This window comes from Trachypithecus francoisi, unplaced genomic scaffold (assembly GCF_009764315.1).
Source record: "Trachypithecus francoisi isolate TF-2019V2 unplaced genomic scaffold, Tfra_2.0 Lachesis_group5, whole genome shotgun sequence".
NCBI classification, from domain to species: domain Eukaryota; kingdom Metazoa; phylum Chordata; class Mammalia; order Primates; family Cercopithecidae; genus Trachypithecus; species Trachypithecus francoisi.
The window spans coordinates 94,209,019-94,235,248 of NW_022681470.1; the positions used below are offsets into that span (position 1 = coordinate 94,209,019).

Here is a 26,230-nt window from a genome sequence, read left to right on the forward strand (position 1 = left end):
TATAAGGACTTGAAGTTCAAGATGAGATCAGAGGGCCCTACTGTGACATAATGGTTTCTTCATGACTGCAAAAACAATATGTTACTGTTACATTTTTTTGAGATTATCTTTAATTTTTTCTTTTTTTTTTTTTTTTTTTGAGACAGAGTTTTGCTCTTATTGCCCAGGCTGGAGTGCAGTGGGGCGATCTCGGCTCACCACCACCTCTGCCTTCAAGCAATTCTCCTGCCTCAGCCCCCTAGATAGCTGGGATTACAGGCATGTACCACTGTGCCCGGCTAATTTTGTATTTTTCGTAGAGATGGGGTTTCTCCATGTCAGTCAGGCTGGTCTCAAACTCCTGACCTCAGGTGATCCATCCACCTCAGCCTCCCAAAGTGCTGCGATTACAGGCATGAGGCACCGCGCCCCGACGCTTTTCTTTAATTTTTGACCTTTGAAACTATTGCAGTTGTTCTATTCTAGATCATATATATATATATATATATTTTTTTTTTTTTTTTTTTTTTTTTTTGAGAGGGATGCCCTTTCTCTGTCTTACAGGCTGGAGTGTAGTGGAGTGCTACGGTGCAATCAAAACTCACTGCAGCCTTGAACTCCTAGGTTCAAGTGATCCTCCCACCTCAGCTTCCCAAAGTAGCTGGGACGACAGGTGCATGCCACCACTCCCAGGTTTTTTTTTTTTTTAATAGACTGTCTTGCTATACTGCCTGACCGCAAGCAGTCCTCCCACATCAGCCTCCCAAAGTGCTGGGACTACAGACATGAGCCACCACACCTGGCCTCTCTTTTACTTGGAACTTTTTGTTGTTGTTGTCAGGTGCCTGGGTTACTTGGAATTATATCATCAAAAAGTGATAGATACTAAGTAGAAAAAATGGTGACATTTCTTTGTTTATTTGTTTGTTTGTTTTTTGAGACAGTGCAGTGGCGCGATCTCGGCTTACTGCAAGCTCCACCTCCTGGGTTCACACCATTCTCCTGCCTCAGCCTCCCACATAGCTGGAACTACAGGCGCCTGCCACCATGCCCCGCTAATTTTTTTGTATTTTTAGTAGAGATGGGGTTTCACTGTGTTAGCCAGGATGGTCTTTATCTCCTGACCTCGTCATCTGCCCACCTTGGCTTCCCAAAGTGCTGGGATTATAGGTGTGAGCCACCGCGCCTGGCTAGTAGAACAAATGGTGACATTTCTTACAACTCTTTGTTGTTGTTTTGAAACAGGTTCTCACTTTGTCACCCAGGCTGGAATGCAGTGGCACAATCTCAGCTCACTGCAGCTTCGACCTCCACAGCTCAAAGGATCCTCCTGCTTCAGCCCTCCAACTAGCTGGGACCACAGGCATGTGTCACCACACCTGGCTAATTTTTTGTAGAGACGGGGTTTTGCCATGTTGCCAAGGCTGGTTTCGAACTCCTGAGCTCAAGTGATCTGTTTGCCTCAGCCTGTCAAAGTGCTGGGATTACAGGTGTGAGCCACTGTGCCCAGTGCAAATCTTTAATCCTTCCCTTCACCTCAGATATGAAGTACAATTTCAAGGGCTAAGTCTTCTCTCCTCCCCCATATTTATGCAGGCTCCTATCCTATTAGTCTAGCTAAACAGAGAAAGTCATACAGTAGGGAAGCACTTGTGAGATTCAGGAACCAGTGAGGGACTACTTCTCTATTCTTCAGGGAGCATTAAGAACGAAAAGAAACATCTGCCTTATGCCTCCCATAGGAGGTCCTTTTTCTCCTCCCCCATAGCCTATGTCCTGAAACCCACAGTGAAAGACACACATTCAACTCCCATACTTTATTGGGACAAAAGAGGAAGGATGCAAATCATCACCACAGGCCCACCCACCAGGGGTGTCCAGGCTTCAGCACCTAGTACAGCATGAGTACATTATCAATACAGACAACGTGGGAGGGGTGGAGTGAGGAAGAGTCCATACACAGGAAGGAGACTAGAGGTCCTTCTAGGCTTGGGGGCTGAGGCATGTATTGTACTGGCACAGTCCACTTATGGATGAAGAAGGAGGTCTAGATTTCCATTTTGCAGATAGATAGATAGGAAGGAAGACATTCCCTTATACAGATGGGAAAAAGGAAAGGGATTTCCTGGAGGGCAATTCCCTTTTTATATATTTGGAAGAAGAGCAGATTTCACCTTACAGGTGGGTATAGGAGGGAAGAAGGAAAGTTTATTTTAAACATTAGCAGAAATGTGGGAAGAAATGTCATTTTGCAGACAGGGAAAATGCTTCTGGGATGGTGTTCACGGGCCATTCCATTCCCAGGTGACAGGAAGGAGACACATACGCAGGAAAGGATCCCAGGGCTACAGAACAAGGGAGGTATACCCCACAGGCACCAGACCCTCCACGCCATCCCGCCCACAGCGGAGCCAGTCCTCATTCACTGTGGTAATGACACGCAGCACTTCCCCACGCCGGAAGCTCAACTGGTCAGGTCTTGCAGCAGTATGATCACAGAGAGCCCGAACTGCCCTGAGGGGAGCCAGAGGAAGATACTGGGATGAAGTGAGGTAGGGGTGCCCAGCTGTCCCCAGGTGTCACCTCTAGAGTGCCTTTGTTGGTTTGGCTCAGTGAACATTGGGCTCTGGAAGGGACTTGAGAACCATTCATCAACATGGTGGTTCTATCTGGGGCCCCAGCCTTCTCCTGAGTGCCAGACCCACTCCAGCTGCTTATTTGACACTATTTACACTTCTCTCTGATGCTTCAAATTCAACATAGGCAAATGAAATGACTCACCCTCAAAACCAGTCCCTCCTCATGTCGCCTACAGTGGTAAACAGCATCACTTTCTACCCACACTTGCTCCTGGTAAAAACCTGGGCATCTCACTCCATACATCCAATCCATCACCAAAACCTGTTTGGTGTTTCGATCTCCTACTACTCCATCTACTCTTTTTATTTATTGATTTTTTGAGACAGAGTCTCTCTCTGTTCCCCAGGCTGGAGTGCAGTGCTGTGATCTCAGCAGCCTCCACCTCCTGGGTTCAAGCAATTCTCCTGCCTCAGCCTCCCGAGTAGCTGGGACTACAGGTGCCCACCACCACCACGCCTGGCTAATTTTTGTATTTTTAGTAGAGATGAGGTTTCACCATGTTGACCAGGCTGGTCTTGAATTCCTGACTTCAGGTGATCCACCACACCCAGCTGCCAAATGCTCTTATAAAATGTTTAGTGACCAGGTGTGGTGGCTCCCACCTGTAATCCCAGCACTTTGGGAGGCCGAGGTGGGCAGATCACTTGAGGCCAGGAGTTTAAGACCAGCCTGGACAACACGGCGAAACCCTGTCTCTACTAAAGTTACAAAAATTAGCCAGACATGGTGGCAGGCGCCTATAATCCCAGCTACTCTGGAGGCTGAGGCAGGAGAATCCCTTGAGCCCAGGAGGCGAGGTTGCAGTGAGCCGAAATCATGCCACTACACTCCAGCCTGGGCGAGAGTGAGACTCTGTCTCAAAAAAAAAAATTATGTTTAGTCTCTATAACTATAAAAAAGGTATTGCATCGTATCCTCTTTTTATAGAAAGAATCCTGGCCGGGCACAGTGGCTCACGCCTCTAATCCCAGTACTTTGGGAGGCTGAGGCGGGCGGATCTCCTGAGGTCAGGAGTTCTAGACCAGCCTGGGCAACACGGTGAAACCCTGTCTCTACTAAAAATGCAAAAATTGGCCGGGCACAGTGGCTCATGCCTGTAATCCCAGCACTTTGGGAGGCCAAGGCAGGAGGATCACAAGGTCAGGAGATCGAGACCATCCTGGCCAACATGGTGAAACCCCCTTCTCTACTAAAAATACAAAAATTAGCTGGGCGTGGCGGCACGTGCCTGTAATCCCAGCTACTCAGGAGGCTTAGCAGGAGAATTGCTTGAATCCAAGAGGCGGAGATTGCAGTGAGCCCAGATCGCCCCACTGTACTCCAGCTTGGCGACAGAGCTAGACTCCGTCTCAAAAAAAAAAAAAATACAAAGCTGGGTGTGGTGGCGGGCACCTGTAGTCCCTGCTACTTGGTAGGCTGAGACAGGAGAACCCAGGATGGGGAGGTTGCAGTGAGCCGAGATCATGCCCCTGCACTCCAGCCTGAGCAACAGAGCAAGGCTCTGTCTCCAAAAAAATAAAATAAAATAAAATAAAATAAAATAAAATAAAATAAAATAAAATAAAGAATCCAAGGCTCAGACAAATGAGTGACACATCGATAATAAATAGAAAAGCTGCAATGCACACTAAGCAGGGTCTTATTTTAAAGCCCAGGTTTTTTACACTACCTCCCATCCATGCTGTGATAGTATATATGGTTACACACTAGTGCATCCTCCCCAGTCCTCCTTACCTATGGGTTTGCGCCATGCTGGGCGCTGAGGCCTCAAGCTCCTGAGGAGAAGGCGTCTCAGGAGGTGCCCCCCGCTTCACAAGAGCCAACACACTCACTGTCGGGGGAAGCCAGCTAGATGGTCTCCTAAAAGAAGGGACGTAGGGTCACAGCTCAACCCACCTCCAGAAAACCCAAAGAACCCTGGGGTTTGGAGGCAGGGAGAGGCTAAGGGGCTTAATTGTGGTTCAAAAGAGGTCAGGGGTTAGTCACTGCTGAGGGCAGAGTGTTAATTATTAGATACAGGCATTTTCAGGCTGATGAGGGAGATGACAACAAAAGTCCACAACACCATAAATCACAAGGAACCTATGGGCCCAGCAGGGTCTAGAGAGGCTCAGAACGAAAGGGCGCTAGAGAACATCTCAAGCCATTCAAGAACCACCAGTTATTGAGGCCTGGAGCAGGGATTCGCAATTTTGTTTGTTTGTTTGTTTGTTTGTTTGGAGAGGAGACAGGGTCTCGCTTTGTCACCCAGGCTGGAATGCAGCAGTGTGATTACAGCTCACTGCAGCCTCGACCTCCTAGGCTCAAGCTGCCCTCCCACCTCAGCCTCCTAGAGTAGCTGGGACTACCACCAGGTGTGTGCCACCGTGCCCAGCTAATTTTTGTATTTTTCTATAGAGACAGGGTTTCACCATGTTGCCCAGGCTGTTTTTCATTTTTCTAAAGGACCAGATAGTAAATACAGTTGACCCTTGAACAAAGCAGGTTTGAAATGCGCATGTTCACCTATATGCAGGTTTTTTCCAACTGAACAGAAAATACTGTATTCTCAGGATGTAATACCCACATATACTGAGGGCTGTCTTTTCCTATACATCAACTATAGGACTTGAGTATGTCAGATTTTAGTGTATGTGAGGGTCCTAGAACCAATTCCCCACATGTACCTAGGGATAACTATATTTTCGGACCTAGGACCAAGAGGGAAAATTGAGATCATTATATAGGCACTTAATATAACCATTAAAATGTAACCATTTTTAGCTCATGGCTGTAGAAAAACAGACTGCCAACCTCTGCCCTAAAGGATCATCACTATAGTTTCAAATGAGGCCACTGGGAGATCTGAGAGTCAGAAGGTCATAGAAAGGACAAGGTACCCCATTACCTGGACTTTAGGGCTCCACTCTCATTTTCTGTGGGGCCCCCAGGCACTCCAAATAGTCTTCCCAACCAGAGGCCCCTGCCTGGTGCCATTTCATCTGTGGGCAGGGGTCTCTCCTGTGCACCTTCTTCAGCTGCAGTCTCATGATGCCCCGGTGCCCATCGGGAAAGAGGAAAGCCCTCAGTACCCCCAGAGGCATAGACCCGGGAGGCCTGGGTCAGCTGCTCCCACCAGCTCCCTGGTGTGGGAAGGTTTGGAGAGTCTGAGGGGTCTGGAGCAGCTTCCTTGGAAGTCCCCCGAAGGCTCTGGGCCAGCCGGCCCCCCAAGTGCAGCATGGCTTGCATAGTCTGCTGCAGAGCCGGAGGCGGGCCTGGAGGGGCAGGCGCCTGAGGCGGGCCCAGGGGCAGGTGGTGGTGGTGCTCAAAGAGCAGGTCCAGGTGGAAGGTGAGCACCGACAAAGGCTGCAGCAGGAGCAGCAGCTCTGTGGACAGGGAGGGACAGCCACCATGGGCCAGGGAGAAGAATCCTGTTGGCAGGTACAGGAGGGAGAGCAGGCCTGGAAAAGAGCAGGCCAACATCAGCTTCTGCCCTGGACCTAGTCCCAGAGGACCCCCCAGAGCAGCCCACCAGTCAGCACACATCCTCCCAGGCCTCACTCGGCTGGACACTGGGGCAGAGAGGAGGAAGGATGTAGTGAGCTATAGGACTGACATCCCTGCCTGCGTGGAACCTAGCCCAAATAGGAAGACACACACAGCAAGTGGTGACAAGTAACTGAGTGACAGTGCAAAGGCTACAGAGGAGGAGGACAGGAGAGCCATAGAAGCACATACAAAATGGTGTGGGGGTTGGCCTAGTCTGAGGGTAGAGGTAAGGCCTCACTGGGGAAGGACTCAAAGGATGAATGACAGTTCATGAGGAAGCAGGAGGGGCAGGAGGTAGAGGAACAACATAAGCAGGTCCCTGGAGCAGGAAGGGCCAGGCAGGAAGACTGTTGGCAAGACCAGAGAAAGCCCTGGCCTCCAAGGCAGGGGAAGAGGGCAGAGGCCAGACAGCCAAGGCTTTGGGTCTTTCATCCTATGGGCGATGGGCCTCCTTAGAAAGTTTTAATTAGAAGAGTAATAGAATCGGAGATCTGGATTAATGGCATTCTGGCACCAGTGGGAACCAGCAGGAGAGAACCCTTTCCTTCCCATCCTCCCAGCCCATCAGCCCCATCCTCTCCCATCTGAACCTCTGACCTGCATCTTCCTGGAGACTGGAAAACCACAGCTCCAACTGCTTGGTGCTGGGGGAGAAAAGAGGGAATGGAAGTTCAGGGAGGTGGAGGACTCCAGTCCTCTCTGGGTGGAGAATGGGAGATGAGATTGGAAGGAGGGGGGGCCTTCTCTGGGGACATGAGGTACTACTACTGTGTCCCACTCATGATGCTCTTGCAGTCCCAGGTCGTGGGAAGGGCACTGGGAAGAAGGCAACTCACTTGAGAAGGCCCAGGATAAAGGCATGGAAGCGGCTACGGCTGCTGCTCAGCGGGGCTAGACGGCTGACCTGGCTATACAGGGTTCCAAGGGAGCGGGTGCTGGAGCCTGAGAACGTGGGGTGCAGTCAGCCAAGCCCGGCCCAGCCCTGCGCACTGCCGGGTCCCACGCCCTCCTGGCTCACCTGGCTTCACCGACGCCTCCACCACGCTCCAGGGGCTGCTCCTGCGCTGCCCGGTGATGAGGTCCTTCCGGAAAGGCTTCAGCCCGTCCGCCACCAGGGCGTGGAGGGCCGGGCAAAGGGTGGTCAGCACCAGGTGCCCCACATCCGGGCTCAGCCGGCTATCACCCAACTGGGCCTGGAGGCGGCGCGATGCGGATGGGTCCAGAGATCCCTCCAGCCACCTCCCGCCAACCGTTCCCGCACCCACCGCGGAGCTCCATTACTCTCCTCATCCCAACACCCTCCCTCCAGCCACCTTCACCTTCTGCACCAAGTTCCGGGCGGCCCCGAAATGCGAGATGATTTTATCCACGGAGGCACTGACGGCTATCAGGAGACCTGGGAGGGAAGGGAAAGGAAAGACGCTAGGAGGCCGCGCCCCTACCCAGGCTTGCCCGAGGGGCGTGGAGAGACTGCCTTCGGACAGCCTGAGAGAGCAGGGCCGGGGGCGAGGGGCAGTTCATTTGGAAGCGCGGGGTCGGGAGTCAGGGTGCCCTACCTTTCTTCTGCTCCTGCAGCTGACCAGTCCCACTCTGGGCTTCTGCCATCCACAGCCGCTGGGCTCCGGGGACACCGGCGAAGGACCACGAACTACGGACTGGCGTAAGGGAAGAAGGGCGCGGTGACACTTACCAAGGGTTATTCCGAGGACTCCGGGCTTCCACACAAGTTGTCTCCGGCGGGTCTCCCCGAAGGGGCTTGGGGAGAGGAGGCGCAGGGCCGCCTGGAGCACGGAGTAGCTCGACCCGAGCCCGGGAGTGAAATCCCGCACACTTCCCGGCACTCGCTGTCCCCCAGCCCCATCCCGGTTCCCGGTGCCCTCCCTCAGGGCACAGCCCCCACCTCCAGGATCCCGGAAATGCGGGGGCAAGACGGCAGCGCTCACCTCCCGCCTGCCCCGCTAGGGCCTGTAGGGCGGGAGAGGACAGGGCGCGGGGAGTGAGGTGCAGCCCTGCGCACCGCCCCGGGGCCCAGTCCAGCCCGCGGAGCCCTGGGGAGCACGTGGGCGGCATGGACCAATGGAAAGACAGACAGAGGGGAAAGGGAGGAGACGGAGGGAGGCGAGACCCGAGGATTGGGAGGCTGGAAGGCGCCGGAAAGGGGAAACCCGGGTCCCGCAGCAGTCTTTCGGTGGAGGGTGACCTCTTCATCCCGCATGGGACTGGACTCGCGGAGAGGGCGTGGCCAGAACCTCTAGTGCCAGTGAGCTCCCGGGAGCTTCACCCTCCACCCCTCCCGAGCAAGGTGGGGGGACAGGCCCGAGATGCACAGACCAAGGAATTCCACGGAAGGTGTGACCCAAAGTCCCTAACAACAGACTCGCTGGGACCCCCTAGACTTGGCATGGAGGCTGGGTAAACCCGTGTCCATTATGCCCAGGCGGGTCTGGAGGGAGAGGGGACCGGGCCACGGAGCAGGAAAGGCAACAACTTCCCCCCTCCAGCACTAGGAACGGGGCCAGATTCCCCAAAACCGACGAACTTGCTTGGAGTCGGCCGAAACTGAAGGGCGGGACCAAGCTGGGCAACCCCAGAAAAAAAGCGAAAATGGGGTCGGGCGATAGTGGGAGGGGCCTTGGAGTGGGCGGGGCGGCCCGCCGGAGGCGTGGCCCGCGGGGCTTGCCCGGGTCCGTCTTACGTAGCCTGGGCGGAGGCGATGGGCTCCTGGTCCAGCGAGGGGCCTTCGGCGGACGAGGTTGCGGTGGCAGCGGGGGGGCGGGTACCTGGCGGGGTGGGGAAGCCGCGGCGGGGAAGGTGCTACTTCTGGGAAAGAGCGGGGACAGCAGCAGTGCCAGCTCGGGGCTGGCCAGGCAGGGCAAGGCTCCCCGAGTCGGAGGCGAATAGGCTCCCACTGGGGACAGGCGGACGGGCAGCAGCTGCTCCTCTGGGGGGCTCGGCGCCCCCAGCAGCCGCAGCCCGGCGCCGGGCCACCCGGCCAGAGGAGCCAGGAGCAGAGACCCAGCTGCGCCTGCGCCCCCACCCTCCAACAGGGGGCGCCCGTCGGCCGAGAACCGGAAAACCAGGGGCCGAGGGAGCAGGAGGGGACCGGCTGCAGGCGGGATTGGCGGGGCCAGGCGTAGAGGGAAGGAGGGCAGCGGGATGGGCAGCCAGGCAAAGAGGGGCGGGAAGAAGAGGGAGCAAAGAGTTAGTCCCGTAACCCAGTGACCCACCCAGTTTCCCTTTCCCGGAGCGCTCCCTGGTAGAAGGGGCGGGGAGGATGGGTGACACAGAATGGAGGGAAGACAGGGGGCCGGATTGGAAGCCTAGGAGGCGTGAGCGGCCGAAGCCCAGCCCTCCTCCCGCTTCTTGCGACCTCTTACCCTCCAGGCCGGCCTGCGCGCCCGGCTTTCCCGGCTCCTTCGCGGCTGGGGCCTCCTCACCAGCCGCTGGGCTGACAGCCTGGCCCTCCTCGGACTGCCCCTCCGCTATGGGCTGCAGTCCGGGTCGGTTCTTCTTCCTTCGGGGAGGGACAGGCGGGGGTGGGGGCCGGGGAGGGACCAAAGCCCAGCCAGCTGGGGGGTCTCGAGGCGGGACTGGCGGGGGTGGGGCCCGGCTTCGGGACCGGAGTTCCTTGAAGGTGGTGACTTCCCGAGGAGGTGCCGAGGAGCCGCCCAGGGACCCCGAGGGGGGCAGCTCGGTGTCGGGCGAGAAGACTATGAGCCAATCACTGCGATCTTTCTTGGCCTGCGGGACGAGGGGCAGCCCTGGGCCCCGCTTGCGCTTCTGGGCCAGCTCGTGGAAGGACGTGATTGTCCGGTGGGGCACCGGCTCCTCGCTGACGTCACTTCTCCATCCTCCATCAATTTTCCCTGCATCTGTTTTCGAGCCAGAATCAGTTATTCTTGTGTTGGTTTTCCAACCAGAGTCGAATTTTTCAGGTTCATTTTTCCAGCTAGAGTTAACATTCCCGTTGTTTTTCCAACCAGTGTTATTGTTTTCCGTGGTTTTCCATTCAGCTTTAGTTTTCTCTGTGTCAATTTTCCAAATTGGGTTAATATTCCAACTGGGCTCCGTTTTCCCAGCGTCGATTTTCCCATCATCCGCCTCTAAGAGCTCAGAAGTAGGGAGATCCTGCTCCGTGCTCTCATCCTCTTCCTCCAAGCCTGGGGAAGGGAGGTCCTGGCAGGTGGTCAGGGCGTTGCAGTTCGAGTCCAGGCCAGGATCGGGTGAAGAAGAAGCTCTGGAGCAGGAATCAGGAGAGCAGCAGAAGCTGTCCGGTGAGCAGGTGCCAGGGCCTGCTGAAGCCAGTGGGGAACCCTGCTCCAGGGGGATGATACTGGGCTGAGGGTGGGCATCCTCATCACCAGGGAGGTCCCGCAAGTAGACTGAGACAGGGGACTCATCGGGGCTAAGATCTGAGCAGGAGCTGAGCGAGGAAGAGCAGCCTGGGTCTGAGGGAGAGGCAGCCCCCTCTTCCTCCTGTGATGGGTCCTGCCGGTTTTCTAGGCCCGGACCGTGCTCCTGGCAGCACCGGCAGGGCACACCTGGGCTGTTGGAATTGGCATCCACCAGGGTGCCACTGCAGGGTCCCCTGCTCTCCTTGCCCCCAGTGTCTCCTGGGGGAGGGGATGTGCTCAAGGGCCCTTCCCGTAGCTCAGGACGGCGGGACAAGTGCAGGCCCAGGGAGACGTGCTGGAGGTGGATGTGATTGAGGTTGCAGAGTAAAGCTCTCTGAGGAGACAGCATGGTGCCAGCGGCGATGGGATGGCTTCTAGAGAACCAGGAGGGTAGGGTCTCTCACATCCACCTACCTGGCAACCACAGGTGCAGACCTAGAAGACAGGGGTGGCGAAGCCCAGCCAGTGACGACAAGAGCTGCGGGAAGGACACCGAGGTGACTGACGACAGCAGCAGGCCTGAAGGCTCTGGCTGCTTTGGAAGATATTTCAATGAGATGCAAATCGCAATCGACTGGCCATTAGTTTCCACTGCAGTGTTTGCAGGTGGAGTCAAATGTAACCCCCCGGGAATGGAGCCAGGAGGGTCAGAGAACGCGGCTGCGCTCTGGATTTCCGAAGGGGGGCGGGGGCCTGGAAGAGGTCCGGGCCCAGAATGGAACTCCGGGTCCCTGCTGCCGCAATCTGGCCCTGCCCTCCTGCCTACCCCTTACTTCCAGAGGAAGGGACCCAGGGAGACCCACCCAGATGCCCTGAAAGGAGGCGGGGGATGGGGGTGGGGCGATATGCAGAGTTTGCCTGGTGAATGCAGGAAAGGGGTGGGAGCTGGAGAGGAAAAGGATGGAGCAGCCGTCAGCTTGTCAACTCTGTATCTGCTGGCTGCCTCGGCCAGGCTCCAGCCTGCGCCCTCGCCCCTCGGAACAGCGGTATGTCCATTCTCTCCGCATTCGTCTCCATCGTTCAGTCACCACCGCACCCCTTCTCTATTCATTTCTCCTGCTCCCTTGTCCTGCCCCGCCCCTCGTGCCCTGGTCCATCGGTCTACACCCATGGGCCGAGCCCTCCTCACCAGGGTCCTCCTGGAACCGCTCCGGCCTTGGGCTTGTCCGCGGCTCCCACGGTCCCCGCCCGGCGGGGCACAGAGCGGGAGGGGAGGGGCACTAGCACAACCCACTCTGCGCAGCGCATCTGCACCCCTTCGCGCATGGGCGTGGCGTAGCTCAGACCCGCCCCCAGCGCTTAGCGTCTTGTGTCACCCACCTAGCGGGTTTGATATATCCCAAGCTTTTGGCCCCGAGTGGGCCCTGATGCAAAGGCCCCTGGGTCCTGCTTCCGTGCAGCGAGTCCTCCCAGCACCCCACCCCGCACATTCTGGAAAGAGCCAGACTCTGGCTGCGCCGAGCAAGAACAGAACCACAAGAAGGTTACACAATTATTTATTGAGTGCCTCCTCTCCCCGCCCTTGCAATCTCTAGGTCACTTTTTCCGCTTGTAGATTTTGCGCGCAAGCCCCAGAAAGATGGCTGGGGGCAGGGGCGCTGCGTACTGTTCAATGAGAGCCATAATGTGGCTGTAACTGTCTTCCTCATATTGCAAGAACACAGCCTGCAGATCCAGCTCTTCATATAGTGCCTTCACCCGGGCCACTTTCTCAGCCTCCTTCTGCCCGTAATTTTCCTAAAAGGGGTTGGAAGACAGGAAAACGGGCTTGGCCTTCCCCAGAGCCTCCAGGACCTCTCCACTCCCCTCATTCTCATATTTCAGAACATCTCCAAAGCCACCCACTCCTTTCCTCCCTCCAATTTTCAAGTGTCTCTAGGTAGCTAAGATCCCAAGCTTCCCTTCCCTATCCCAAATATTCCCTACATATTGCCTCAGACCAGGTGTCCTCTACTCCAGGGTTTCTCAACCTTGGCACTATTGAAATTTGGGACCAGATAATCCTGTCTGGGGGAGCTGTTCTGTGTGCTACATGTTTGGCAACATCTTTGGCTCCTGCCAACTAGATGTCTGTACCACATGCACACACACAGAGTTGTGATGACGATGACAAAAAATGTCTGCTGACATTGCCAAATGTCCCCTTGGGAGAAAAACTGCCTCCAATTGAGAACCACTGCTCTATCCCTTTCCACTAGCTCAGGGACCCACCACCCTCTCTCAGGCACCTTCAGGATCTGGTACTGTTCCGGAGTGGCCCGTTGCAGACACTGAACCACCAGCCAGCTGCATTTGTTGTCCTGGATGTCAGTGCCAACTTTGCCGGTCACACTGGGGTCCCCAAAGAGGTCAAGGTAATCATCCTGGGCGGGGAGGGGGAAGGCAGCAAAGGAGGAAGGATGAGGTTCCTAGGCAGAGGAGGAGTGAAGCTGGTGCCTGTTCTCTGCTACTGCCTCCTGCCTTCCTACCTGAATCTGAAAGAACTCTCCCATCTCCAGCAGGATCTTCTTGGCATTGGCATGCTCCTTCTCACCATCAATTCCTGCCTATAGGGAAAGGTGGGTTAATAAGCCAAACCCCAGAGGTGCCTGCATCTTCCCGGCTGCTTCCTCCCATGGGGTCTTGCCCTACTGCAGCCCCAAATCTCTCCTCTCTCTTCAGACATCTTGGCTTCCCTGACCTAGACAGTCCTGACTGATGGTCCAACCTCAATCCCACTTATTTTTGGCTAGGACTTTCAGGGAGTCATAAAAGAGATGAATCCATTCTAGAGGTGCACAGCCTGTCTTCCCTCACAAATGTCAGTCCCCAAGTCATTCTGATCCATCTTCCTAACATTTTTGCCACCTCCAACTTCTTTCAAGATGAAAAGGAAATGCAGAGAAGCAAGGTCAGGGTAGACAGTTAATCCCACTGACTGCCTTTAATCCATTCTTTTCCCTCTCAACGTGGTTGATCTCCTCCGCACTCCTATCCATACTCAGATGCAGGATATACTGTTCCCCTATTAAGTTCTAAGCACTTTCATATCCCTTGCTTTGCTTAATCTTTACAGTCCTGTGAAGTAGGAATTTTATCCCCAGTTGAGGAAGAGACTCAGTGAGACTGACTTGCTCAAGGTCACACAGCCTTTCACCAGGGGTAGCAGTGTTCACGTTTTCTGCTCCATGCCTTCCTGTCCAAAAGCCCCCATTAGCAGAGGAGAGGGGTGAGGAGGCTCACTCACCATGTACATGGCTGCAGCTATAGGAAGGTAGAAGGAGTAGAAAGCTGTCTTGTACTTGACAATAGATTTATACCTGAGTAGGGGGAGAAGAGAAACTCCTCAGGAGGGCAATGCGCATCCTGAGCCCTACCTCGCTGTCCAGACATGGTTCGCACTGTCACTCACCTCTTTTCAGTGAATCTGCCAAGATCCACATTGCCCTGGGGGGCTGTGATGAGGTCCAGGGTCTGCCCAATCTCAGTCTGATAGGAACTCTAAGGAAGACAAAGACAGCCCATGAGCCAGGCTTTCTCAAGATATATGAAACCCTGGTATCCTGAGCCCAACATCCCATACCAGCTGACAACTGGGCAGAATCAGAAAGGCAACAGAAGGGGAGAAAGCCCCAAAACTCAAGGCCTATATTCACATACACCGTCCTTTATCACCCTTTCTTCCAATCACACAGGGACAGAGAAGCCCCTTCTTGCCACTACTACCGCCCCACTTCCCAACTCCCTTCCTCGCTTTCTTCCCCTTCCAGGCACCCTGCAATCCTGTACCCTGAAACCAGCTAGATGAGCATGTCCTATAAAGGCCAAGGCTACCATGGGCACCCTCTGGGCATCGGGCCCTGTCTGCAGCACACCTGCAGGAAGAGCTCGATCAGGTTCAGGTAATAGGGCTGCTCCCGGCAATAGAGCTTCAGCAGGCGGTAGATACATGCTTCCAGGAGGATAGCATCATTGATGGCATCCAAACCCACACCCGGCTATCATGACAGAGAAAAACAAGCAATCAATCTCTAGTCTCGGTTCATACTAAGAGCCATCATCCCAACACCTCAACCAGGCCATATATACCACCTCCCTGTGGCCTGTCCCCATACCCACTGCTACTTTCCTGCCCAACATTACCTTCTGATACCAGCAGATCTGTCCACGGCGGGTGAGGGATGAATCCATGATGTCATCTGTCACCAGGAAGAAAGCTTGCAGCTAGGAAGAGTGGAATAAGACCTGCAGGGCTCATTACTGTTCCTTCTATCAGCAACAGGGCTGCTACTTTATATCTATATCTGTATATAGTTTTGCTTTTTTTTTTGGTGGGGGACAGAGTATCACCATTATCCAGTGCAGTGGTGCAATCACAGCTCACTGTAGCCTCTACCTCCCAGGCTCAAGTGATCTTCCCACTTTAGCTTCCTGAGTACCTGAGACCACAGGCACACACCACATGCCTGACTTTTTTTTTTTTTTCAATTTATTTTTTGTAGAGACAGGGTCCTACTATGTTGCTCAGGCTGGTTTTGAACTCCTGGGTTCAAATGATCCTCCTGCCTCAGCCTCCCAAAGTACTGGGATTACAGGCATGAGGCACCCGGCCACAGCTGCTGCTTTTGATAGTCTCTATGAGCTGGGAAAGTCAGGATGGGGAGGCAGAAGACTTCTGTGCTATGGAGACTTGGAAAGTGATATAACCTGTTTGGCTCAGACTCCTCGCCTATAAAATGGAACTAAAACACTCTTGTTTTAGGTAAGAAACTAGAACAGATCTTTGACATCTCTAATGAGCCCTAGATTAGGCCTGGTATCAGGGAGATTAGGAAACACCTTCATATACCGTACTCTCTTCTTGCCAAACACCTCAATGAATGCTTCAAGTAAGATTTATTCACGCGGCCGGGCGTGGTGGCTCAAGCCTGTAATCCCAGCACTTTGGGAGGCCGAGACGGGCGGATCACAAGGTCAGGAGATCGAGACCATCCTGGCTAACCCAGTGAAACCCCGTCTCTACTAAAACATACAAAAAACTAGCCGGGCGAGGTGGCGGGCGCCTGTAGTCCCAGCTACTCGGGAGGCTGAGGCAGGAGAATGGCGTAAACCCGGGAGGCGGAGCTTGCAGTGAGCTGAGATCCGGCCACTGCACTCCAGCCCAGGCGACAGAGCAAGACTCCGTCTCAAAAAAAAAAAAAAAAAAAAAAGATTTATTCACGCAATTGACTTTACATTATTTCCTAAATAAAGAAGGTTATTCCCACATTGCCCCCAGCACTGTGTTTGAACACCCCAATGACCAGGAACACAGACTTACCTAAAGGAGCTCCTTAGCAGTACAGGTTAATCAGGTGGAACTGAAATCTGACTTTGACCTATGAGTCTTAGACATCTTTAAACATTTTTAAACACTAATTTTAACTAAGGGCTTACTCTTCTGAATGCCCATCTGAAGGTACCTGAACGTGTCGGGTTTCCCACTAGACCATGAATTCCTTGGAAGCAGGGACAGTAACTTCTCCCTCTTAGCATTTGCAGAGCCTAGCACACCACTAGGCCTGGAGTGAGAGTCTCCTAAACACTTGTCTGACAAAGAAATTAAAGAATAAAACACTCTAACATTCCCTGTGATACTTCCTGCAGTCAGTCATACTATATGTTTTGGTTCCTTAAATAGCTTTTCTCTTTTTTTTTTTGAGATAGAGTCTCACTCTGTCGCCCAGGCTGGAGTGCAGTGGCGCCATGTGGGCTCACTGCAAGTTCCTCCTCCCAGATTCAAGTGATTTTCCTGCCTCAGCCTCCCAAGTAGCTGGGACTACAGGCGCCTGCCACCACCAACTGCTAGCCTGGCTAATTTCTGTATTTTCATTCAGTAGAGATGGGGTTTTGCCACGTTGGCCAGGTTGGTCTTGAACTCCTGACCTCAAGTGATCTGCCTCCCAAAGTGCTGGGATTACAGGCATGAGCCACCGTGCCTGGCCTAATTTTGTATTTTTAGTAGAGATGGGGTTCCTCCATGTTGGTCAGGCTGGTCTCGAACTCCCGACCTCAGGTGATCCACCTGCCTCAGCCTCCCAAAGTGTTGGGATTACAGGCGTGAGTCACTACACTTGGCCTAGAAGACATGGTTTTTAAGACTTCATCCCATCCTAATCCTGTGTGCTATAGTCGATCCACATTGCAAAGGAAGCATGCAACACCGCCTGCCAGAACCCAGCATGGGCCGTGGGGAAAGGACCGTTGCAACAATCACTGCTACTGTTATAGGCAGAGTCCTCAGGGAAGGAGGTATCCATCTGCACCTTTACCTCTGACCTAACCCCAGAAGAGTAGTGTGGAGGTCCTGAGCTTTCCACATGGAAGGCACATGTTTAATTGACTCTGTTTATTTGGAGTAGCATGGTGTCCCTGAAGCCACCCATTCATGGCCTCTCCCAAGGGTGACTGCAAGGACAATCTCATTTTGGCCACCACCACTCAACCACGATGGTCTCCAAGAGAATTAATTCCATGGCCTCCCCACATTTCCTCTGCCTCCTAGCACTGATTCTTACCCCACCAGCACTTTCCATTTATTAGGGAAAATTAAAAAAAAAAAAAAAAAACCCAGGCCAGGCACAGTGGCTCACACCCATTATCCCAGTACTTTGGGAGGCCGAGGCAGGCAGATCACTTGAGCCCAGGAGTTCAAGACCAGCCTGGGCAACATAGTGAGACTCCATCTCTACAAAAAAAACTATTAAAAAAGCCGGGCATGGTGGCGGGCACCTGCAGTCTCAGCTGCTTGAGAGGCTGAGGTGGAAGGATGGCTTCAGCCCAGGAGGTCGAGGCTACAGTACGCCATGACTGCAGCTCTGCACTCCAACCTGGGCAACAGAGCAAGACTGCAAGACTCTGTCTCTAAAAAAAAAATTGAGACCAGGCGCGGTGGCTCACACCTGTAATCCCAACACTTTAGGAGGCCGAGATGGGCAGATCACTTGATGCCACAAGTTCAAGACCAGCCTCAGCAACATGGCGAAACCTAGTCTCTAAAAAAAAAAAAAAAATTAGCCAGGTAGAGGCTCCCTCCTGTAGTCTCAGCTACTTGGGAGGTTGAGGTGGTGGGAGGGTGGCTTTTGCTCCGGAGGCAGAGATTCCAGTGAGCCAAGATCATGCCACTGCACTCCAGCCTGGGTAACAGAGTGAGACTCTGAATCAAAAAAAAAAAAAAAAAATTAAAAATTTTAAAAAACGCCAGGTGCGGTGGCTCACGCCTGTAATCCCAGCACTTTGGGAGGCCGAGGCAGGTGGGTCATGAAGTCAGAAGATCGAGACCATCCTGGCTAACACGGTGAAACCCCATGTCTACTAAAAAAATACAAAAAAATTAGCCAGGCACGGTGGCGGGCACATGTAGTCCCAGCTACTCGGGAGGCTGAGGCAGGAGAATGGCGTGAACCTGGGAGGCAGAGCTTGCAGTGAGCCGAGTTTGCGCCACTGCACTCCAGCCTGGGAAACAGAGCGACACTCCGTCTTAGGAAAAAAAAAATTTTTTTAAACTTACAGGTGAACCTAGGGTGCTGCCAGGGTTAAGAACTGATTCTAAGCCAGGCACAGTGGCTCACACCTGTAACACCTGTAATCCCAGCACTTCGGGAGGGCGAGGCAGATGGTCGGGAGTTCCAGACCAGCCTGACCAATATGGTGAAACCCTGTCTCTACTGAAAATACAAAAATTAGCCAGGCATGGTGGCAGGCACCTGTAATCCCAGCTGCTTAGAAGACTGAGGCAGAATTGCTTGAACCTGGGAGACGGAGGTTGCAGTGAGCCGAGATGGTGCCACTGCACTCCAGTCTAGGCAACAGAGCGAGATTCCCTCTCAAAAAAATAACGAACTGATTCTACCAGTCAACCACTGGCCCCTCGAGGCCTTGCTTCCCTTGGCCCCATAGCTTGGCTCCTCTGCTCTGCCCTCACCTCCTTCCCTTCCGCCCTTGCCTGTCATCTCCATAGTTTGAATCCCTCAGCCCCTCAGCATCCCTGTCATCCAGGGGCCTCTCCCTGGATGCCATGGGCCTATTACCTCCTTAGAAGCAAATCTCTATTCCCCAGACCCATCTATCTCCCTGACAAGTTCCAGACTGGAATTTCCACCGCCCACGGGACAGGCAGATCCACCTGCTCCACCCATACCAAGAACGTACCCGTGCTGGCTGTGGTCAGCACGTCTTCCCTTGAGCCAGCTGCTCCTCTCAGGCCAGGAACTCAGCATCATCATCACTCACCAAGTTCTGTATGCTCTTCCCTTTTGGGCTCACTGCCACCCTCCTTGGGCATGGCACCCCTCCCAGAACCTAGTCCCCCTACCACTAATGAAAGCTTTAGGCCATGCCAGCAAATCGACACCTTCAAGACCAAGATGAACTGGTATAGAAGACGAGGGGATGTGGGGATTGGAGCAAACCAGAGGAAGCACACAGGAGAACACATGCCATCTTGGGGAAGTTACATCCACTCAGCTTCAGCCAATTGTTGCTATGCGGAAACATGGACCCAAATATTACAATTTCCCAAGCCATGCTAGAAATCTAGGTTTTAGTATGAAATCTCTTTGTTAAATTTAGGAGACTTAATTGTAAAACATCTTCAAAAAACTATCAGTGAGCTGCCAGTTTTCAATCTCTGCTTCTGAATAGCCATTGAAAGACCTCTGTCACTTTTTCTTTTTTTTTTTTGAGACAGAGTTTCACTGTTGTTGCCCAGGTTGGAGTGCAATGGTGCAATCTCAGCTCACCGCAACCTCTGCCTCCCAGGTTCAAGTGATTCTCCTGCCTCAGCCTCCCAAATAGCTAGGATTACAGGCATGCGCCACCATATCCAGCTAACTTTGTATTTTTAGTAGAGATGGGGTTTCTCCATGTTGGTCAGGCTGGTCTTAAACTCCAGAACTCAGGTGATCCGCCCCCCTTGGCCTCCCAAAGTGCTGGGATTTCCGGAACTCAGGTGGTCCACCCCACTGGGCCTCCCAAAGTGCTGGGATTGCAGGCGTGAGCCACCATGCCCAGCCTCCTCTGTCACTTTTATAGCCATCCTCTGCTCAAAGGAAAGAGCTGACACCTCCCTGCCCAGTCTCAAGGCCCCAGTCCACACTGTCTACAACTATCTACAGCCATCTTCATACCTAATACCAAAAGAGGCTCCCCACATTAGTTAACCCTTGGAGTGATTCACTCTAAATTTGGCCATAGAACACTAGAGACAAAGAAACACAAACACAACCCAGAAATAAGTTTCAGGCTCATCCCTCCCTTTCCCACCCAAGTCATCACCACTGCAGGAAACTTCCACTCCCTTCCCCTACCCCTCTCACCAGTTCCACACACCAGCCTACAGTCCAGGCCCGCTGGAGACTATCAGCATCCTGTTTCCTTGGCTCCACCAGCTCCCGGAACGCTACTACCACCGTCAAACCCCGGTGATACTTGCCACCAATGGCATTGTACTCCAGGACCTGGAGGGCAAGGGAAGAGGGACAGGGTATCAGGGTACATACAGAAGCTACTGTGAGTTTTCTCCTTGCTGTCTCCCATTTCCAACCACCCCCTAACTTTATCCTCCCCAGCCCCAACTCCTCTTCAAGAAGCCTCTGGAATTGCTACTGTCTTTACTCCTTTTCCAAATTTCTGGAGCAAAGCTAGAAGAGGTCCCAGTGCCCAGGTACATTCTTTCGGCATGGTCTACCCTAGTAAATTTATTTATTTATTTATTTTTTATTTTATTTTATTTTATTTTTTTGAGATGAAGTCTCACTCTGTTGCCTAGGCTGGAGTACAGTGGCACGATCTTGGCTCACTGCAACCTCCGTCTCCCGGGTTCATGCAATTCTCCTGCCTCAGCCTCTCGAGTAGCTGGGATTACAGGTACCCACCACCATGCCCATCTAGTTTTTGTATTTTTAGTAGAGACAGGGTTTCACCATGTTGGCCAGGCTTGTTTCGAACTACTGACCTCAAGTCATCCACCTGCCTCAGCCTCCCAATAAATTTAAAACCTCCATAGTGCAGATTAAATGCTGCTCCCAAGCCCAAACAGGGCTTGAACCCACAGAAAACTCAGTACACGCTATGGGGATGACTGGCTTGTTCAGTTCCCTCCCCAGGTTCCTTCCCCATCCCCACCTCTCCTAGACTTCCCCTTCCCAACCCATCCCTACTTTTCCAACCACCTCTGCCTACCCAGGGTTCAACCCTCCTGCAAATGATAAGCCTCCTTCACTATATTAAGACAAAACCTGGCCGGGCGCGGTGGCTCAAGCCTGTAATCCCAGCACTTTGGGAGGCCGAGACGGGCGGATCACGAGGTCAGAAGATCGAGACCATCCTGGCTAACATGGTGAAACCCCATCTCTACTAAAAAATACAAAAAAACTAGCCGGGCAAGGTGGCGGGCGCCTGTAGTCCCAGCTACTCGGGAGGCTGAGGCAGGAGAATGGCGGAAACCCGGGAGGCGGAGCTTGCAGTGAGCTGAGATCCGGCCACTGCACTCCAGCCCAGGTGACAGAGCAAGACTCCGTCTCAAAAAAAAAAGACAAAACCTCTCCAAAGTCGGCCAAAAGACAGCTTACAGGGGACCCAAGCTGTGGGATCCATCTCCCACTCCTCCAGTGGCGTCCCCTCTTGCATCTCACTTTACCTTCTGCTGCCCTGCTCTCAATCAGACCTAACTAACAGGGAAGACGTCATCTCGCTATGTCACTCAGGCTGGAGTGTAGTGGCGCAATCGCGGCTCACTGCAACCTCCACCTCCCAGGTTCAAGCGATTCTCCTGTCTCACCCACCCGAGTAGCTGGGACTACAAGTGCGCGCCTACTACGGCTGGCTAATTTTTGTATTTTTAGTAGAGACGGGGTTTCACCATGTCGACCAGGCTGGTCTCGAACTCCTGACCTCATGATCCCCCCGCCTCAGCCTCCCAAAGTCCTGGGATTACAGGCATGAGCCACCATGCTAGGCCAAGACTCTCTTTTAATCCCCATCCCAGTATAGGCAAAGCTCCCCTTTCCCTTGATTCCCCTCAGATATATGAGATAGACAGCATTTATAAAAAGAATTTTAATAGATACTCCAGAATCAACAGGAAAAAAATTGGCAAGTATCACAGCAATAGTTCATGTCCTAGAATAAGGGTTTCTAATGATACAATAACTTTCTCAGGCCCCAGGGAGATAGGACAATATCAGACTGTCTTCCTCCCAGGTCTCTGCCAAGGTATCAGCTTCTGATTTCAGGACACAAAATCTAAGACTTGCCAGGTTCAAGGCCTCCACCCCCAAGCAAAGCAGTTTGGATGACTTTTGGATCAGAGCCAAAAGTCAGGTTTACGGACTGAGTAAGTATACTTGCCCAGGCCCCAACCTCTCCAGAGCAGACTCGAGTCCCTCAGGTAAACGCTTTCTCGGCCAGGCGCGGTGGCTCATGCCTGTAATCCTAGCACTTTGGGAGGCCGAGGTGGGTGGATCACCTGAGGTCAGGAGTTCAAGACCAGCCTGACCAACACGGTGAAACCCCATCTCTACTAAAAATACAAAAATTTGCTGGGTGTGGTGGCGCACGCCTATAATCCCAGCTAGTCGGAAGGCTGAGGCAGGAGAATCGCTTGAACCTGGGAGGTGGAGGTAGCAGTAAGCCGAGATCGCACCATTGCACTCCAGCCTGGGTGACAGAGCGAGGCTCTGTCTCAGGGAGAAAAAAAAAAAAAGCTTTCTCTCACATCTGTCAAAAGTCCCTCATAAGCCACAGGTGAATCCCACATATACAGAGCAACCGAACCAAAGGCTCACTCCCCCAAGTCATGAATCCCTCACCTCCTTGAGCCGGGCAATAGCATCTCCTGTCTCTGGGTGCCCCATCTCATCCTCAGTCAGCACCCTAACGATCTGGGAGAAGTGCTGAACAAAATCTTGCTTTTCTTGGGCATAAACATCTGATTTTTGGTCTCCGTTCATTCTGAGGGAGGAGCAAAGGGCTCTGAGTAGAAGGAAAAACAAGTCAGAAACCTGATCAGCTGATCCCCTCCCCAAGGCCCCTTACCCCAACCACACTCACCGAGGTTCCTCTGTCCACGCTTGGCACCAGCAGCGGGCACTGTGCCAGGCCAGGACTGGGTACCCGTGCACCAGGGAGGGCCGCCGTAGGGAACCCAGCCACCTCTCCCGGGGTGCCCAGTAGGGGGCTGGCAGCAGGAAGACCCCCACAGATCTCAACCAGCGGGACAGGGGCATCCTGGGAGTGGCATAGGGAGGGGGCGCCAAGCACTCCCTGCAGGAGCAAGCACCAAAGGCAGAGGCATGGTGGCCGCTACCCAGATAACTCCCACCCCAGCCTTAGCCCAGAGTGCCCCTCCCTCTTGTGGAATGTGCTTGGGGACAACAACAAGGATATGCAGGGAACAAAAAGTATGGCTGGGTGACGGAGACCCAACAAATCGCCACTTACAATAAACAGGCTAGAACTCAGTGCCTTCAAGACGGCGTGCACAAGGCTGGGTAAGGAGGTGGTACAGAGTACAGGATTAGGGGCTGAAAGGACCCTCAAGTCATCCTATTTTACACAAGCCAAACTGAGGCTCTAGGAGGTAGGAAGATAGTAGAGGCAAAGCCAAATCTAGAACCCAGGTCTCCCCTGGGCAATGGAGAGGGGTGCCCAGGGTCTGAGTTACGCCCCAAGGAGGGGGGAAGCACTGGGGTGAGAACCCATAGGTGCTGCGTCCATATTGTCCGGGGTGCTGGAACCGCGCGTCCCAAGCCTCACAGGAATCGCTAGGACTGAGCAGACAGGCTCGCAGCAACTTTGGACGGGAGAGAAGGGCTCGCAGCAAAGGAGTAAACCAGGGTCCGGGAATATTGGCGGTTCCAGAAAAACACAAGGGCAGAGTTTGGAAGTCTCCGCACCCCCCGAAGACCAGCCAGTCTAGCCCACCGACCTTCAAAACGGACACAACAGGCTGGCCTTCTGATGCCTCACAGTATCGTTACAGAAGTAAGGCCCAGTATCGGCCCCCTTCCTCCAAGGCCCAGAACACATACTCTCTCACCTGTTCCCAGATGCGGATTCCTGCTCCGTTCCGCTAATTGGCGGGTACTCCTGAAAGCAGAATCCGCTCCGCGCTCGGCTCTCTGGATCGAGTAGTTCCCGCTCTCCCCAAGTTATGGGTGGAAATGTATAATTAGACTACAACTCCCAGAGTGCCCGCGGGAGGGACCGATAACGCGATCCTGCGTGGCCTGGCTGGGTGGAGACGAGCCGCGTTGATTGGCTGCTGGCCCTCGTGTGAGCATGGCGCACGGTGACGGACGACCAATGGAAGGGCTGAAACCTAGAGGTCTAGGCTGGAGGCATCAGTGCCGGAAGCGAGCCAGGCTGGGAACGCCCCCGCTGTGGCTCTGGCCGCCTCTTACTCAACTTCAGTTTTCATTATCTTCCTGGGCAGCTGATTGGCACGTTAGTAAAACGCAACAGAACTAGCTTTCTCACTTATTAGTTCTCTAACTTTAGGCAAATCATTTAACATCTCTGATCCTCAGTGAAATTCCTTGAGATTAGCTTACCTCATTTGTTGAATGAGGGTGGTAATACCACGAGGTAATGTGTGTAAAGTGCTTTAAGGGCTTAAGAAAAATGAGTCTTGGGCCGGGCACGGTGGCTCACGCCTGTGATCCCAGCATTTTGGGAGGCCGAGGCGGGTAGATCGTGAGATCAGGAGTTCGAGACCAGCCTGACCAATGTGGCGAAACCCCGTCTCTCCTAAAAATACAAAAAAAAAAAAAAAAAAAATTAGTCGGGTGGCGCGCGCCTGTAATCCCAGCTACTCAGGAGGGCTGAGGCAGGAGAATCGCTTCAACCCGGGAGGCGGAGGTTGCAGTGAGCCGAGATCACACCACTCCACCCCAGCCTGGACTACAGAGCAAGACTTCGTCTCAAAAAAAAAAAAAAAAAAAAATTAGCCGGCGCCGTGGCGGGCACCTGTAATCACAGCTACAGGGAGGCTGAAGCAGGAAAATCGCTTGAATCCAGAAGGCGGAGGTTGCAGTGAGCGCACCACTGCACTCTAGCTGGCTACACTCTAGCTGGGGGGACACAGCAAAACTCCGTATCAAAAAAAAAAAAAAAAAAAGATGAGTCTTGGCCTGGCACAGTGGCTGATGGGCTCACACCTGTAATCCCAGCACTTTGGGAGGCCGAGCCGGGCGGATCACCCGAGGTCAGGAATCTGAGACCAGCCTGGCCAACATGGCAAAACCCCTTCTCTACTAAAAATACAAAAATTACCCAGGTGTGCTGGTGCGCGCCTGTAATTCCAGCTACGCAACCTCTGCTTCCTAGGTTCAAGAGATTCTCCTGGATTACAGGTGCCTGCCACTATGCCCAGCTAATTTTTGTGTTTTTAGTAGAGAGGGAGTTTCTCCAGGTTGGCCAGGCTGGTCTTGAACTCCTGACCTAAGGTGATCCAGCCACCTCGACCTCTGAAAGTGCTGGGATTACAAGAGTGAGCCACCGGGCCTGGCCAGTTATTTATTATTGATTTATAATAATTATAAATGTATATTAATAATTTATATTGTTAAATGTATATTTATAATAATTTATAATAATTATAAATATGATTGTGATTATTATAAAATAAATGTATTGATTATTGATTATAAGCTAAACAAGGGGTGGATTATTCATGCTTTGGCTTTGTAGACCATATAGAACCCTGATGTCGACACAGCATGTGGTAGGAGTATAGCATTGAAGACGACCAGAGGTCTCTCTAGTTACCATCTTGGTTTTGGTGGGTTTTGGCCAGTTTCTTTACTGCAATCTGTTTTAACAGCAAGGTCTTTATAACTTGTATCTTGAGCCAGTTTCCTATCTCATCCTGTGACTTAGAATGCCTAAACCAACTGGAAATGCAGCCCATTAGGTCTCAGCATTATTTTACCCAGTCCCTATTCAAGATGGAGTTGCTCTGGTTCACACGCCTCTGACAATTATGCTAAGTGAAATAAGCCAGACTCAAAAGGACAGATACTGTATGATTCCGTGTATATAAGGTACTGTCACCAGTGAAGGGTGTCCAGGTTCTTGGCATCTTGAACAAAGAATTGGATAAAACACGGCTGGGCACAATGGCTCACGCCTGTAATCCCAGCGCTTTGGGAGGCCAAGGCGGGCAGATCACAAGGTCAGGAGTTCAAGACCAGCCTGGCCAACATAGTGAAACCCCATCTCTACTAAAAAATCCAAAATTAGCCCAGCATGGTGGCGCACACCGGTAGTCCCAGCTACTCGGGAAGCTGAGGCAGGAGAATCACTTGAACTCGGGAGGTGGAGGTTGTGGTGAACTGAGATCGCTCCACTGCACTCCAACCTGGACAACAGAGCCAGACTCTGTCTCAAAAAAAAAAAAAAAAAAAAACTGGACAAAACACACGAATAAAGGAAAGAAGGAATGAAGGGATTTATTGAAAATGAAAGAACACTTTACAGTGTGGGAGCAGGCCCGAGCATAGGTGCTCAAAGGCCCTATTGCAGAATTTTAGGGAGTTTAAATACCCTCTACTTAGAGTACGCCCTATGTAAATGGAGAGGATAAAGTAGAGTTACAAAGTCATTTACTTGGCCTAGGCCCTATGGAGAGGATATTTCCTGCATAGCTGAAGTGTGAATCGGCCTTATGT

At 52.8% G+C, this 26,230-nt stretch overlaps 3 protein-coding genes across 13 annotated transcripts; 1 reads left to right on the top strand and 2 right to left on the bottom strand.

The window, feature by feature from the left end:
* Nucleotides 1–1,781: 1,781 nt before the first annotated feature.
* Nucleotides 1,782–11,769, bottom strand: RUSC1 (RUN and SH3 domain containing 1). Of its 6 annotated transcripts, XM_033196161.1 has the most exons (11): nucleotides 11,671–11,769; nucleotides 9,525–10,976; nucleotides 8,843–9,253; nucleotides 7,704–7,802; nucleotides 7,467–7,543; nucleotides 7,166–7,340; nucleotides 6,984–7,089; nucleotides 6,745–6,791; nucleotides 5,507–6,059; nucleotides 4,354–4,479; nucleotides 1,782–2,493 (listed from the first exon to the last, which is right to left on the bottom strand). In XM_033196161.1, exons 2-11 carry the CDS (start codon nucleotides 10,888–10,890, stop codon nucleotides 2,325–2,327), a joined length of 3,129 nt encoding a protein of 1,042 aa, XP_033052052.1. In that variant the 5' UTR covers nucleotides 10,891–10,976; nucleotides 11,671–11,769; the 3' UTR covers nucleotides 1,782–2,324. The 6 variants fall into 6 exon arrangements, 5 of the variants coding, with proteins under 5 accessions (XP_033052052.1, XP_033052053.1, XP_033052054.1 ...); XR_004433620.1 differs by lacking the exon at nucleotides 6,984–7,089; XM_033196162.1 differs by lacking the exon at nucleotides 8,843–9,253.
* LOC117074567 (putative uncharacterized protein RUSC1-AS1) lies at nucleotides 10,291–12,907 on the top strand. Its single transcript, XM_033196172.1, has 2 exons — nucleotides 10,291–10,421; nucleotides 10,969–12,907. Exon 2 carries the CDS (start codon nucleotides 11,099–11,101, stop codon nucleotides 12,074–12,076), a length of 978 nt encoding a protein of 325 aa, XP_033052063.1. The 5' UTR covers nucleotides 10,291–10,421; nucleotides 10,969–11,098; the 3' UTR covers nucleotides 12,077–12,907.
* On the bottom strand, nucleotides 12,022–23,816 carry FDPS (farnesyl diphosphate synthase). 6 transcript variants are annotated; one of them, XM_033196166.1, is made up of 11 exons: nucleotides 23,599–23,736; nucleotides 22,611–22,823; nucleotides 22,370–22,532; nucleotides 19,877–20,017; nucleotides 14,664–14,744; nucleotides 14,396–14,518; nucleotides 13,933–14,021; nucleotides 13,768–13,840; nucleotides 13,010–13,087; nucleotides 12,770–12,904; nucleotides 12,022–12,278 (listed from the first exon to the last, which is right to left on the bottom strand). In XM_033196166.1, the coding sequence occupies exons 2-11, from the start codon at nucleotides 22,784–22,786 to the stop codon at nucleotides 12,078–12,080; spliced, it is 1,260 nt and encodes a 419-aa protein (XP_033052057.1). In that variant the 5' UTR covers nucleotides 22,787–22,823; nucleotides 23,599–23,736; the 3' UTR covers nucleotides 12,022–12,077. The 6 variants fall into 6 exon arrangements, with proteins under 6 accessions (XP_033052057.1, XP_033052058.1, XP_033052059.1 ...); XM_033196167.1 differs by having other exon boundaries at nucleotides 23,488–23,605; XM_033196168.1 differs by lacking the exon at nucleotides 22,611–22,823 and having other exon boundaries at nucleotides 23,599–23,816.
* Between the last annotated feature and the right edge of the window lie 2,414 nt (nucleotides 23,817–26,230).